The sequence below is a fragment of the Nyctibius grandis genome, chromosome 2, assembly GCF_013368605.1.
Source record: "Nyctibius grandis isolate bNycGra1 chromosome 2, bNycGra1.pri, whole genome shotgun sequence".
In the NCBI taxonomy this organism is placed as follows: Eukaryota; Metazoa; Chordata; class Aves; order Nyctibiiformes; family Nyctibiidae; genus Nyctibius; species Nyctibius grandis.
In genome coordinates this window covers 49,627,172-49,642,584 of record NC_090659.1, presented here as the reverse complement: position 1 = coordinate 49,642,584, position 15,413 = coordinate 49,627,172, and the positions used below count along the sequence as shown (strand labels likewise).

At 39.9% G+C, this 15,413-nt stretch overlaps 1 protein-coding gene across 1 annotated transcript in view; it reads left to right on the top strand.

The window, feature by feature from the left end:
* The window catches only part of GABRG3 (gamma-aminobutyric acid type A receptor subunit gamma3), a 366,619-nt gene extending 351,568 nt beyond the window's left edge, over positions 1-15,051 (top strand). The window contains exons 8-10 of the mRNA XM_068423230.1: positions 7,271-7,467; positions 9,011-9,040; positions 14,773-15,051. Coding sequence (XP_068279331.1) covers positions 7,271-7,467; positions 9,011-9,040; positions 14,773-15,051 — 506 coding nt within the window. The remainder of the gene's footprint in view (positions 1-7,270; positions 7,468-9,010; positions 9,041-14,772) is intronic.
* The last annotated feature ends 362 nt before the right edge of the window (positions 15,052-15,413 follow it).

Below are 15,413 nucleotides of genomic sequence, written 5' to 3'. Positions count from 1 at the left end.
ATCTACTTATCACTGAAGCCTCTGCTTTTCTGCCTTTAACAGGGTAATTAAAAGTAAACTACCCTGACCCTTTGGAATGACACTGCCACCTATTTTGTATAATATTCTAGAATTAATGTCTGTCTCCTTGTTCTTAGTATGATATTTTAATGACATTTTTGAAGAATAAATTAATTGCTCTGCTGGCTTCCTTCACTTCTGAAACTGCCTCCCCCAAAGGGCATTATGTCTTACATATACAGAAAACTGTGGAATATAATAATATTAACTCATTGAAAGTGTTTTAGCTTGCATGCATTAGTTTTGTTAAGCTCCAAACTAGGTGTATAGACATTTTTCATAGATTGTGGAGATTTATGCTGGTATAGGTTTTCCAGCAGCTCATTTATGTCAGGACCAGCATGTGTATTTTGGCATTGTGCTTTAGGATATGCTTAGAAATCCTGACCATTTATTCTTATGTCTGTAGGAAAACCTGCAGGTTTTGCCAGCATCAAGGGTATAGGGCTATATAATAGCCAATTATAGATGTACATCAGAACTGAAGGAAAACCAATATTTTAGTCCAGACTGTGGTTGCCAGGGCTGCCTATACTAGCTGATTCAGAAATCTTCCAGGCTAGGAAAAAAGAGGAGGCTGTGTCAATGTTTACATGTGTGTTTTCAAGTATCAAGGTTACCATTCCCAGCTATTCATTGCTTCCTCCTGCTGGGATTTGTTACCATCTCCAGTTAACCAGCTGGACTCTCTAAATCATTTCATTTTGAAAGAACAAATTATTAAAAACTGACCTGCCTGACCTTTTGACTGAGTTCAGATGGGAAGCATTCATAGGAGCACCTGAGTCCCCAGGTTTGAGAGGGTGATACTGCTGCAGGGAAAGACTGGAAGACAAGGGCTGTGAATAGGTTGCACGTCCTTGGAGGACACATGAAGCAGCCGGGAGCAGGCATGCTGTTCTTGAGTGTTGCTGTGTGTCAACAAGCCTTCGTTCAACCACAGTATAGGAGAAGCCATCTGTATAAACCACCTCTGTCTTCCACTCCCCTAAACAGCTGATCCAGGGTACTCAGTACTCATCTTTTTTCATCCAAGTAACTAAGCATTTACCAGAAATTATGGTTACTTATATGCGAATCCATTTCTGCTAGCTCTCTTTCAAACACCGTGTAGAGGTGCTCTACTTGATCTCAGGAGGAAGACACCTTGTTTGACAACGCTGCCTTTATACAGTTGTTCGAAATGACTTGTCCTGTTTCAGTCTATCTCTCCCCTGTACTAACAAATCTGAGCAACCACCAATTTTGAGGGTGCTGTGGTTTCTAGCATAAAGGCCCTGAAGGGGAAAATAAAAATGAAGTGCTAAAGAGATTTTGAAGCCCATTCCCTCTGAATGAGATGTTAACTGCTAAGTCTCTTGAACTTGTCCAAAAGTCTGATCCTGTTACCGAAAATAGTAACCAAGAAAACTCTCCAAACCAAATGATAGTTTAGAAAGCCGACATTGGTTTATTGCAGCGCTGGGTGCATGGGGGATCTCTCCTCCTAGCATGCACGCCTAAGAACAAAAGCTTGCTCCTTATATACAATTCCAAGGGAAAAACCCACCCAATTAAAAAAACAACTTATACATAATACATTATGTAATGCATTACGTAATGTCTTTACGCATGCATACTAAATTGGGGAAGGGGTCTTGGGTGGTCTCTGGGGGTCGCTGGTGATCGCAATCCCCCTTTAATCATGCTTGTACGCAAGCGTGGTCGAGGCCTTCTTGTTTACAAGTACATGTGTTCCCAAGAAGAAGATATCATTTTGGACTTATCTCTCCTCTGACACAAGAGTTTATGAATCAAATTAATTTAGACATCACAAAGTTGTTCTTTACAGTTTTGTTTTGTCTTTTGGCCTTATATAATTAGCAGAGACCTTTGTTTATCTAAGAATAAGCGTAAACAGCATGAATCTTTGTTTACTAGAACCTTGTTATCAATCCCATAAACAAACTCTATCTACAAAACATGTAGATACTTCAGAACCTGTTATTATTATTCTATATTATTCTTAGCTAAAAGGAAGATTATTGACAGGAAAGTTTGTTCTGTATAAAGGTAACACAGAGCAAGCCTTTAGAGCCTACTCTTGCTAAACTGTTGCTAAATTGAACCGTCTGGTATCAATCCCACTTTCCAAATCTTTCACTCATACAAAAAACAGTCATCTATTCAAGGTGCGTATGGCCCAGGTTACAAACATTTCTCCTCCCAAAACTTCTAATGCTTCAGTAGTTGAGTGACTTTCAGATGAATGATAGAAGAAATACATTACCAAAAATATCGTCTAAGTGTAACTCCCTCACTAGCCACACCTTTATTTAAGCAATGAAGTTATATGCCAGCCATTCCTGCTATCAACCTTTAGGCATCTTCCTAGGGAAAGGTTGTATCAGCTTTAATTCTTAGTGAGTGGCAAGGGGCATCCTTTCAAACCAAGAGCAGCTCAGTGACATGGAGCTATGCAATAGGATCAGTAGAAAGAAAAGCCCCAGAGAACCTGTAACAGACAACTGCAAGCAGCCAACACTACTTCACGCTTTACAGATAATTCTGTATTAAAACACGTTTTGCGTGATGTCAGCACAAAACCATAACCTGCTGGATTTGCTCCAGGAGTTTGTAAAATTAACAAGCATAGCCCTTCTGGCCATTATAAGTCATGTGGCATCACGTGGGTCCAGTTTTCTAAGGTTGTTTTCCGAGAAAGGAATATTCAGTCCTCACTCCCTTCATGTGAGTGCCTAAGTGCCTTTACATTGTGGCTCCAGCAACATGACGGACCCTAAGACTTAGTTATTCTGTGACACCCTCCAACTCCAGGACAACACAAAGATGACACAAAGGTGAGGGTAGAACAGTTGTACAACTGCCTGTTCCTGGCTGTGTAGACTTTTCTCTAGTGGCCAGAAAATTGTGCAATAGGCCTTTAGCGTAATTCTCTGCTCAACAACTGTTTTCTTAAATTGGGTGACTCAGTGGAGATAAGGAAAGATTGATCATCCTTCACAGTGCTTACGAGAAAAGGGAGAAAAGGCACCTAACAGTTTGCATTACTAATTTCCCAGAAGCAGTGTTCATACCCTGTCCCTGAGGGCGGTTCCCCACACCACACAGCTCAGTTTTCCAATTAATTAGACATGGAAGTAGGTTAGATCACTAGTCACAACAGCATGATTCTCCTTGCCTCACCCCCTCAGCCAGCAGGAACTTCAGAGAAAAAACGTATTCATATACTGAGGTTATGAATTTGAAGTAAGAACATAAAATTTAGATGTTCTGAGGCTATATTCAATGACTATCATGACTAATTCCTAAAACTCTGATGAAGAATTAAATTACTGGGCTAAAATATAACTTTTTTATAAATAAAGTCAAATGACAAGAAAATAATATATACATGGGGCACGTCTTTTTGTGCAGAGTCCTGTTGCTCCCAAATCGGCAATGGCCTATTGACTCTTGGGATGCAGTAAGCAGAGGTTCCCAGTTTACTGTAGGTCTGCTTGTATAACGCAACTTATAAATCTGTCTGTGAAGTTGTGAGTAATAGAAAGGCAAACTGCTGAAATTGTCCTGCAATTAGTTTAGATTAATTGTAGACTCAGTGCACCAAACCTGCCCCAAGTATAGCTGCATTAATGTAAAGGGCTAGAATCAGGGAAGTATTTCACTCTCTAAAATTAATGAGTAATTTCCTAAGCTATTGGCAACTACTCACAGTTACATGAAGGACAGGTTTTACCTCTTTCTGAATAACGCTAAATAATAAGCCATTTCTGTGCTGGAAGAAATAAATGCAATCGGGGTATTTGGCTATGAGGGGAAAAATGAGGCCATAAGTATCCTTTCAGCAGAACTGTCCAGAGGCATCAAAGTGCCTTTAAAAACTTGGCGTCATAGTCCCTTTTTCACACGCTTTTTGAGAGGCTGAGGCCCAGAGTGGCAACATCACTCACTCCAGGCCACCTGAAGGGTCAGTGGGAAACGAAATAGAATTTGAGTGTTGGATAGGAACTATGTTTTGTGATCCCAGGTTATTCTGTCCTCCATTCAGAGAGGAAAAAAAAAAGGTCTCTCTGCTGTTTCTGCTTGTCTCTAGTAATCAAAATGATCTCCCAGCGTTCACAGTCAAGAGCAGCCAGCAAGTATCTGAAGAAAAGTTATGATCTGTAAAAGAATAGATTGTTTTCCTTGAAGATGAAGGGAATTAAGTTAAACTGAAGCTTTCATCCCAGTTTCCCCCTGCTTTTTCAAAATGGTTACAATATGTAATAATACTAGGGAGTTACTACAGAGCAACTTCAAACTGCAGTTTAAAAAAATACAGTGGGTATCAAGGCCAGCAATGTGTTGATGTAAAGGAAGATACAGATGATATTTACTAAAACATGAACATTGATCTCCTTGTCGTTCCATGTTAAGCTCATTCACTAGAAAACCACACAAGTGATCAAAACAGGCGCCAGCCCAAAAGGTGGAGAAATTAAGTTTTTGAACAAGTGATAGCATGGGTAAAAGCAGTACACTTTTCCCCCAATGTCCCATCAACCTACCCTTAGGAAAATAAGAAAAAATGATCCTCGCTGACCAGAGTTTCTAACACTGAAGCTCCTGCTACCTCACTTTGCATACTGTTGTCCAGTAAGGAGCTTTCAAACAGTAATAATTTTAAATAATTGTTTAGGCCAATGATCTAAAGGTTAAAGTGTTCTCATGCATTATGTATCCCTGCATAATTTGATCTCTCAGACAGTCCATGTTGATTTATCAAACAGCATCTTTGGTACAGAATTTGCTCAGAGAATATAAATGTCATGAAGTGGTATTTATACACAAATTTATAAGCTCCCACTTACACCTGTCTACCTGAAAATTTTGAAGCCAGGTTACTTCAAAGCTGTACTTGGCAGATATTAAAATTCTGTTGAAACAGTTTGAGAGCACTGTGAATTTCACTAAGAGATGCAAAGCTCACTTTACCATATGGGCCTCCCCAAAGTGAGAGACTTAACAATTTCATCTGGCAAGGTTTATTGCATTTGAAACCACCCAACAAAATGAATTTTCTTAGCATGAGGGACAAAATGAGCTAAGGGTATGGAATCTAGATATTCCTTTTGGAAATAATGAGTGCTGCATTTTATTCATATATGCATATCTGTATATTCCGACTTGTATAGGAATAGAAAACTGTGTCATCTCGTGCACCTTCTTTCTCTTTGCTCTCTGTATCTATCCCCATAAGACTCATTTTAATATTTTAAAACTTGTGCCTGTGTGTCAAATGTAAAACTAATTCACTGTGTAGAATTTTTCTTATTTCAAAAACTCCTTGCTTGTTTATAGTGTGAGCTGGGATCCAAGTTTAAGCCTCAGTATAAATGAAGAATGCTTTTTTATTGGATTTCATACCATAAAAATATTTTGCATAAATAATAGAAGTAAAAATGTTTGGTTTACCTTTGGATGTTTCCGTCTATGTGGTGAGCAATCTTGTCTCATGCTCTTGCCATAATTTGAAATGTGACGTATAATCCAGAAACTATGATGGCTTGTGATAATGCTAAACTTTCCTTTCCCCAAAGTTTTATATTCTGGTAGCAAAATGTGGTTTGTTGTCAAAGAGACTGAGGATAGACACAATTAATATCTTAAGACCAAAATAAATCTTACACCATTGCTGTGTCTATAAATTTAGTAGAACCTACTTTGTTTCAATCAGCTAAAATTAGTCCAGAGCCACCCCAAATTCCCAGATTCTGTATCAGTGAGGCATTTACAACAGTATTTACTGGGCTGGTTTTGCTTAGTATTCACCTAGAGCTTCTAGTTTTCACAGTCTCAAGCATGACTCGGGCAGGCATTTCACATTCAGGCTTAAGGCATGGATATAGGACTCAGGCTGAGTTGACTTCTATACTTAAGTACAGAGGCTAATGGTAATTTTTCTTTCACTTCTCTGCCTTCCTCTCCATAGTCACTTTGGCAGCTGATCGTCATTACAGATACCTGCACAATACTACTTCTCACAAATAATACAAAGTTATACATACATTTCAGTAAAAACAGAGGAAAAATAGTGCATTGTCAATATAGCATTCAGTAGAAAAATTGCAGACCTTTGCAAAAAACAGTTTTGAGCATTGCAAGTTTTTTTTGATTTTTAGTCAGATACTTCTTTCACTCCAGAGTGCCATTTGTGGGAAGTAATTTTGCTATAAGGCATAATTTCAGTCATCCCCTGCTATTTCAAACACTGTGTACCACTGCAAAATATAATTTTAACTATAAAAAGAAAGATTACCTTATGGTTATGTTGGTTTTAGAGCAGGTTCTCTCTTGAGGTTTATTTGAGTGAGTGCTTTATTTTTCTTCCCAAGTCATTGAGGAGTTTTAATTTTTCTTTCAGAAGGCTTGCAGTTCATAACAAATGATTAAAAGCATCAGTCCAAAGTGGGAATGAAAAGATTTATGTTCCTTAGGAATGAAGAGAAATTATATGAATTACCAGCAGCCACTGTCAGAATAACTGACACCCCATAGATTTCATTCTAGGACTGGTTTTATTGTTTCAGGATATTTCACACTAAGTAATTCCCATTATATTCATTATTACTAAATCAATCTAAGATGTGATGCTTTGTATGAATTAAAAAGGCTATTTCCATTAAGGTTACATCTGGAGTTTGTATAAGAGTCTGTTTTCCCTTACTCAGAAGGAAAATAGCAGCGGTGTGAAAAACGCTTTCTTTCCAAAGAAAGCAGGGGTGTGAAAACGTATTTTCAAAATTCATGGTCAGAACGCTGCTGTGAAAAAGACCATGTTTCCTTCATTGTTTTCTAAGTTTCTTATTTTTTTATTTTTCTGGGTTTAGTATCTTTTCTGCTTTCTGCTTTTCTTCAAAAATTTCTTCATTCTCTCCTTCTCCCTCACCTCATCTCCAACCTAACTGAGACCAGAAAAAGAAAGAGATGAGGAAACGCATATTGAGAGGCATGGGAATGTCACTTTTGCAAAGATGAATATAAACAGCTGAGGAAATACCACTGGCTCTACTGATGTTATTTTTCATTATTTTTTAGACTACCAAATAAAATTAAGGAATTATTTGGGTAAACTTTGGATTTCTGTTTTGTATGTTTGTTTCCAAAGATTCTTCTGCAATATGGAGAAATGATGTTGCATACAATTAAATCAAGTTTCTCTCTGCAGGCATCACCACAGTATTGACCATGACAACTTTGAGTACCATTGCGAGAAAATCATTACCCCGTGTCTCCTATGTCACCGCTATGGATTTGTTTGTGACTGTATGCTTTCTATTTGTCTTTGCTGCTCTGATGGAGTATGCAACCCTCAACTACTACTCAAGTTGCAGGAAACCAAACTGTACTAAGAAGAAAAAGTCGGTAAGATGGGAGCATTTAATTTCTTTTCTAGCATGTGTCTCGCTCAGAGAGCAGAGAATCATTCAATGACAGCCTGTAATCCCATGATACTCCACTACTCTGAGCTCTTCACAATTTGTGGTGTGATCTGCCCTGAAAGCTGATGGAAAATAGTTACCCGCAGTAAAAGCAGAAGCAGTTACGTGCCTGTTGAGTGAGGTCTGTTCCTAATAGAAGCAGCCTGCTGACCATGAAGGAGCAGCCCTGCCTACCTGTCTGTTGCCCTCCAGTTACTGTGCTAGCAGTCATAAAGGGCTCCCACTGAAACAGATTGCATTGCTTGTTATACAAATGTATGCACATCAATGTATATTCAAATGCATCTGCTATTTCATGGCTTAACAGGTCTAGAAATATTTATGAACTTTACAAACGGGATTTCAATTTCTCCACTGGGAACCAGCACTTGTTTTTAGCCCTATGCACAAAGGGTTTTTTTCCTAAGTACAAAATCAGAGGAGGTCACTTACAAAGGTTTTATATGTGGCTGCATTTTTGGCCAAAAAGACACTTCCAAAGTAACACCCAGACACACACAAAAAAAGGTGTTTATCTAGAATCAATTAAAAGTCATGCAGAAAGGTTTGCCTGGTGTACTTCATAATTGACTACGAGAATGAGAGGGGGCAGTATCATGGAGAAAAAAATCTCAGTGTAAACATAGGGAAGGGGAAGTGGGCTGTCCACTCAAGATCAGTGAAAAATCTCATGTGTTTGAGATCAGTAGCTGGAGATGTTTGATGCCATTTTGTGCAGTGGAGGAAATAAGGACATTTGAAATCAGAAACACAAAGCCAAATAGGAAAAACGTGAAGGAGGAAATTGAAGATAGAGAAGGCTAAATTCAGAGAATAAGTCATGAGGTAAAAAAGAATTGAATGAAGAACTATAGAAAATGTTTGATTGAAGAAATAATGAAGGAAAAGCTGAAACAAGTACAGAATTACAGAAAGCCTAGAAAGCCATAGACTTAGTCAATGAAAACGCCATTAAACCTCTAATAGCTTCTTGTAAAAATGCATTGCACACAAAACGCAAAAGAGTGTTACCAAAAGAAATCTATGGGACAATCAAAATGAACTTGCTAATGTTCAAACAAAAATTGCAATCCTGTAGAAAGACTGAATGAAAGAGTCATGAGTATCTTTGTGGGTAGGATATATTTCCAGAGATGAATGAAGATGAGGGAAAGCATGCAACATTGATGAGATTTAAGCTAACACAAGAACAAAGGCTCACTTAGCTGTTGTTCGCTAAATAAATAAATGTAATGGGTTGAATAAATATTTAAAGTGGATGAAAACTAGGTGTGCATTCTGCTGAGGTTTCATGCAGTTTTAAAGTGTACAGAATATTATGCTGAATATATAGAATACTCAGCATGAAGTGTTTTATGGACAAATGCACTTAAAGGTTTGGTTTAAGAAATGCTATTGAATATTAGATGCCTATGAAGCAATAAGTATGCTTTCCTCTGAATATTCTTTTGTTATCTTTATTTAAGCTACCTGATGTCAGTTTTGGTCATGTGATGGTAAGTAAACTATTTTATTCAGTGAGACCAGTAGACGCATGAATGTATGGTTGACATTTACTTGCAATAATTCCTGAGAAAGCTGTAACTCTATGTTATGCTTTACCCTGACTCTACTATAAATATTGTTTTGCTTTTTTGTTAAAAGGTCAGTTTGTTTTTGGCTGTGGCAGAGCAACATAGCTGCCTCTTTCTATAAGGACTTATCAAATGATTTGGAGGGAGAAGGGTCAAGTGTAGAATATTGTTTGTTATCACAGAATCACAGAATCACAGAATCACAGAATCACAGAATCACAGAATGTTAGGGATTGGAAGGGACCTCGAAAGATCATCTAGTCCAATCCCCCTGCCGGGGCAGGATTGCCTAGACCATATCACACAGGAACGCGTCCAGGCGGGTTTTGAATGTCTCCAGAGAAGGAGACTCCACAACCTCTCTGGGCAGCCTGTTCCAGTGTTCAGTCACCCTTACAGTAAAGAAGTTTTTCCTCAAATTTAAGTGGAACCTCCTGTGCTCCAGCTTGCACCCATTGCCCCTTGTCCTGTCAAGGGATGTCACTGAGAAGAGCCTGGCTCCATCCTCTTGACACTTGCCCTTTACATATTTATAAACATTAATGAGGTCACCCCTCAGTCTCCTCTTCTCTAAGCTAAAGAGACCCAGCTCCCTCAGTCTCTCCTCATAAGGGAGATGTTCCACTCCCTTAATCATCTTCGTGGCTCTGCGCTGGACTCTCTCTAGCAGTTCCCTGTCCTTCTTGAACTGAGGGGCCCAGAACTGGACACAATATTCCAGATGCGGCCTCACCAGGGCAGAGTAGAGGGGGAGGAGAACCTCTCTCGACCTGCTAAACACACCCCTTCTAATACACCCCAGGATGCCATTGGCCTTCTTGGCCACAAGGGCACACTGCTGGCTCATGGTCATCCTGTTGTCCACTAGGACCCCCAGGTCCCTTTCCCCTACGCTGGTCTCCAACAGCTCTGTCCCCAACTTGTACTGGTACATGGGGTTGTTCTTGCCCAGATGCAGGACTCTACACTTGCCCTTGTTATATTTCATTAAATTTCTCCCCGCCCAACTCTCCAGCCTGTCCAGGTCTCTCTGAATGGCTGCGCAGCCTTCCATTGTGTCAGCCACTCCTCCCAGTTTTGTGTCATCAGCGAACTTGCTGACAGCGCACTCTAATCCCTCATCCAAGTCATTAATGAATATATTGAATAGAACTGGTCCCAGAACCAACCCTTGCGGAACTCCGCTAGACACAGACCTCCAACTGGACTCTGTCCCGCTGACCACTACTCTCTGGCTTCTTTCCTTCAGCCAGTTCACAATCCACCTCACTACCCGATCATCCAGACCACACTTCCCCAGTTTAGCTGCGAGGATGCTGTGGGAGACCGTGTCAAACGCTTTACTGAAATCGAGATAGACCACATCCACAGCTTTACCATCATCTATCCACTGGGTAACATCCTCATAAAAGGCTATCAAGTTGGTTGAGCAAGACTTCCCCTTGGTGAAGCCATGCTGAGTGCCCCTAATGATCCCCCTATCCTTGATGTGCCTAGAGACAGCACCAAGGACAAGTTGCTCCATCACCTTTCCAGGGATGGAGGTGAGGCTGACCGGTCTATAGTTACCCGTGTCCTCCTTCCTGCCCTTTTTGAAGACTGGAGTGACATTCGCTTTCCTCCAGTCCTCAGGCACCTCTCCCGTTGCCCACGACTTAGCAAAGATGATGGAGAGTGGCCTAGCAATGACTTCCGCCAGCTCCCTCAGCACCCGCGGGTGCATCCCATCAGGGCCCATGGATTTATGGACGTCCAGGTTGCTTAATTGGTCCCTGACCCAGCCCTCATCAACCAAGACAGATTCTTCCTCTATCCTGACTTCTTCTGAGGCCGCAGGGGTCCAGGGCTCCTCAGGACAGCCTCCAGCAGTATAGACAGAGGCAAAGAAGGCATTCAGTAACTCCGCCTTCTTTTTATCCTCTGTCTCCAGGGCCCCCACCTCATTCATCAGTGGGCCTACATTGCCTCTAGTGTTGGCTTTACCTGCAGTGTATTTGAAGAAGCCCTTTCTGTTGTCCTTGACCTCTCTTGCAAGGTTTAATTCCAAGGAGGCCTTAGCTTTCCTAGTTGCCTCCCTACATCCTCTGACAACAGACTTATATTCCTCCCAAGTGGCCAGCCCCTCCTTCCACGATCTGTACACCTTCTTCTTCCACTTGAGTTTGCCCAGCAGTTCCCTGTTCAACCATGCAGGTCTCCTGGTACCCTTCCTTGACTTCCTACTTGTTGGGATGCTCTGATCTTGAGCTCGGAAGAAGCAGTCCTTGAACTTGAAATAACTGAGTCCTTGAACTTGAAATAACTGAGGTTATTTTTACCTCAGAAATTTTGTGTGTCTGCTTTATATAATACTGCAGTTTCCTATTACATTTTATAAAAAAGTAGTATGAACAAGTTATGTCATAAACTTATATGGAGTTTTAACTGAGTTTCATAGAAATAATTCATTTATGCATATCTATAAAACCTTTAGCAAACTTTCAGGTGGATTTTCAAATAATTTAGGCACACAAGTTTAACACAGTTGTACTATATCTACAGTACTATATCTACTAGCTGAAATACGTACTATAATCTATATAAATATAAAAATTGCAGAGAGCCAGTTAATCAGCTGGTTGGATCACCTCCTTCCCAACTATCAGATCCAAATAAAAACAGGGACAGAACTAAACCATTGCTTTTGCATTTCTTGGTTTGGATATGCTGAAGTTTATAATTTACAACTGCTAGCTTCCTGTTACTAGCTTACCTTTTACAAGTAATGTTATACACTTTTTTTTTTAAAATGAGTTTTTAAAGACATATTTACAGAGCTCATGTAGCATTGAAATTCTGCTTACTGACAGCAAATGTTTTACATCGAGCATTGCATTTGTACAGTCACTACTGCTGTCACTCCTCGGACAGACTTTTCTGAAAAATGAAGTTAATAAGGCACATTGAATGGGTAGCAGCACTTTCCTTTTTCCAATTAAAAAAAAAAAAAGGAAAAAGATATGCAATTAAAATCACAATAGGGTTTAGCACTCTTAGTCTTTGTCTAGTTCTAGTCTGTCTGATCTGCTTGGAAAGTATGTGCAGCCTTTTCAAGTTTTTTACTCACTTTTATTTTATTTTTTCACTACAAGAAGGATATTGAGCAAGGCCTTGTTCTATACATAAACAACTTCCATGTTCATATTGTAGCATAAACTGAATAAAATAAGCAGTGTCTCTGATTCTCAAGATATCTTCTTGTCTTTTCCAGCCTTATACTGATGCCACCTAAAAGTGAAATTTATTACTTTTAGTAAGTGCAAGTTCAGGTAATCCCACATTCAGATAATCCCACCCCTTGTTTTTTCCTCCTAGAGAACACACTCACACCTTGTCTGAAATAACTTTATTAAGCACATTTAACACTGCATCTGAACTGCCTTGTCCAAGGCACCTGAGAAGTGCCATCTCTTGCCTTGCCAGACCTCTTGGGCAGCACTGCGCTGGCATCCACTGTGTGTGCACCCCTCTCCTCCCAACCCCACCTCAGCAGGACTCACAGGACACCAAGGCCAGATTGGATGAGGCTTTGAGCAACCTGGTCTAGTGGAAGGTGTCCCTGCCCACGGCAGGGGGGTTGGAACTAGATGATCTTTAAGGTCCCTTCCAACCCAAACCATTCTATGATTCTATGACACAGTGGGTACCATCCACCTTCACCTGGTATCTGGTTACTTCAGGACCCCTCCTAGTTGACAGAGATGAAAGCAACCAGATCAATCTCTCTGTATTACCAGGGCATTTATTTTATCTTCTCTCCTGAGCAGACAGTTGATATAACAAAAGAACAACAAAAAAAATACCCAGGCTATTGATACATGAGAAAGTTTCCTTTGCAGAAGCAGGGCACTTATTTTTCTTATCAAAATCATCTGGAGAGATCTAAATTAGTCTTTCTTCCTTTTAACATAGGCAAGCCATAGAAAATTTCAGTCCCTGAGTAGGAATATTTCATAAAGACCTGCAAGAAAAGAAAAATATGTGAGGTATAGCAGAATTCCATGTATAATTCAATCATAGCTTTTTTCTCTCCAGAGTGCTACAGTAAAAAAAATGATTGCTTGTAGAATAATCTTAGACCTTCTCCATGTGGAAGCACATGTAAAGCTCTGATACCAGTGATCTGAAACTTTACAAATGATAGAGAAGGCCATGAGGGCGTAATTTGCGTTATCTCATCTCAGAGTTAAATTCATTCATAACAAACAGATTTGTGATAATCTGCTTCTGTACTGGGATCTGTTTACAGTCCACAGCACAATGCACCTGAGAGATTTTAGCCATCTATTTATGATGAAATGAATTGTGTCCCAGAAGTAATTGTCTGGATACTATACGGCAGTCGTTCAGATGTAGTTATCTATGTTGGAGATGCCAACATCTAAGCAGAGGGATGCCACATCAGGTTCTTAGCTCAGGGACTGGCATTTTTAATAAGATGGGTAATATTATTGTGTGTCAAACCAAAGGATTTGTAGAAAGAAAACAAAGCCAACAGAAAAAGGAAATTTTCCGCTGAAGCACATCAGTCATATCACTGATCTGTTTCACATACAGAGTGAAAGTTTTCAGATATGCTCCACATCTTCAACAGGAATTGTTCTGTATTTTGTATAGAGTGTGGAAGCGGGGGCCCAGAGCACCCTCCAGAATGCAAGCAGGCATGATGCATGCAGAGGCATGACTACCTTGTTAGTATGTACCTGGCATGCTCCTGCAGGCAAAAGCAATGCTTAGTGCAATCACAGGGAGAGGAAGGGCCTCCAAGGTGGAGAAAACTGTGCTTACAGGGCTGGAGTCTGCTTTGTCAGGGTGGTGCAGACAGGCAACAAAGTTGATGGGACCTTTCCTAGTGATGCCAGCAGAGAAGGTGACATTTGTGAGGATGGAACAGGCGGTTTGATGAGAGAGGAGACTATCGTGAGAAAGCACCTTTCATGAAAAGGAAATGGTGTGACAGAAAAGCTGACAACGTGTAAATAAGAGAGTACATTGAAGAAGGAGATGTCTGCAGGCGCAAGTGGTACCGTGAGGACGCGTGATATCAGAGCGCCCTATTTCTAAGCATGGTTAGTGTGATAAGCATTAAGGGGACTTGCCTACAGATGGCATTTTGTAATCCTGTACTGAAATCATCACTATCTGTTGCTCACCATATCTAGTTTTATAAATCATGGTAAAGTTAAGAGGCAGTGAATGCTGCTATACTAAGTGGAGATAGTTCTGTAATTAAATGGGGAGGGGGGACATCTTCCTTATTTTTCAAAATACATTCTTAAATGTAGTATTTGAAAGTGTTTAAAGCAACTTGCAAATAATATTCTGACAGGCAAGTGAACTCCTAAGTGTGAAAAAATGATTACAAATATATGCTTGAGTTACCTGAGTAGAAAATACACCTAGAATTACATAACTTACCACTACACAATCTCTCTATGGAAATTAATCTGAAAAGGCATCTTTTGAAGGAAAGAAAGGTGATCCCTAAATCTAGAATTCCTATAGTATTGACCTTTTATTCCCAGCTCCTGTGATTTTTTTCCCATGATTATTAATTGTAATCTGCATCATCCATAGAAGCTTATCAAACTGTTGGTTTCTTTTTCTCTCCTCAGAATTATTCTGTACTTGATATGAGACCACCAACTACAGTCATCACATTGAACAATGCCATGTACTGGCAAGAATTTGAAGACACGTGTGTCTATGAATGTCTGGATGGGAAAGACTGCCAGAGCTTTTTCTGTTGTTATGAAGAGTGTAAATCAGGCTCATGGAGGAGAGGACGGATTCACATAGACATCTTAGAACTGGACTCTTACTCTAGGGTCTTTTTTCCTACATCCTTCCTGCTGTTTAACCTGGTCTACTGGGTTGGATACCTCTATCTTTAAATGTTGCCTGTAGTGGTGAAGACTGCTTCACACTGCGGAGGGATGGTGAGAGTGCAGAAAAAGTGAAGGGCACAGTCAGTTTCATCTCAAATTATAAAGGCCACATTAACCTTCATCATCACAGAGCCGGATGAAGAATTTTAATATGTAATTGCCTGAAAAAGAAAAATGCAGAAGAATTCTCTCCTTACTGCTATTAATTTTAAGGAAAAGATTCTTACAAAATTCAGCTGAATTTGTAGTGTAAGCAATGTTTATGAATAATTATTGTATATTGTAATCTTTACTATTCTCCCTTGTATACACAAAGCTATACACAATTCAGGCAAAGGTTAAACACGTCATTTTGTTCTTCATTCCCA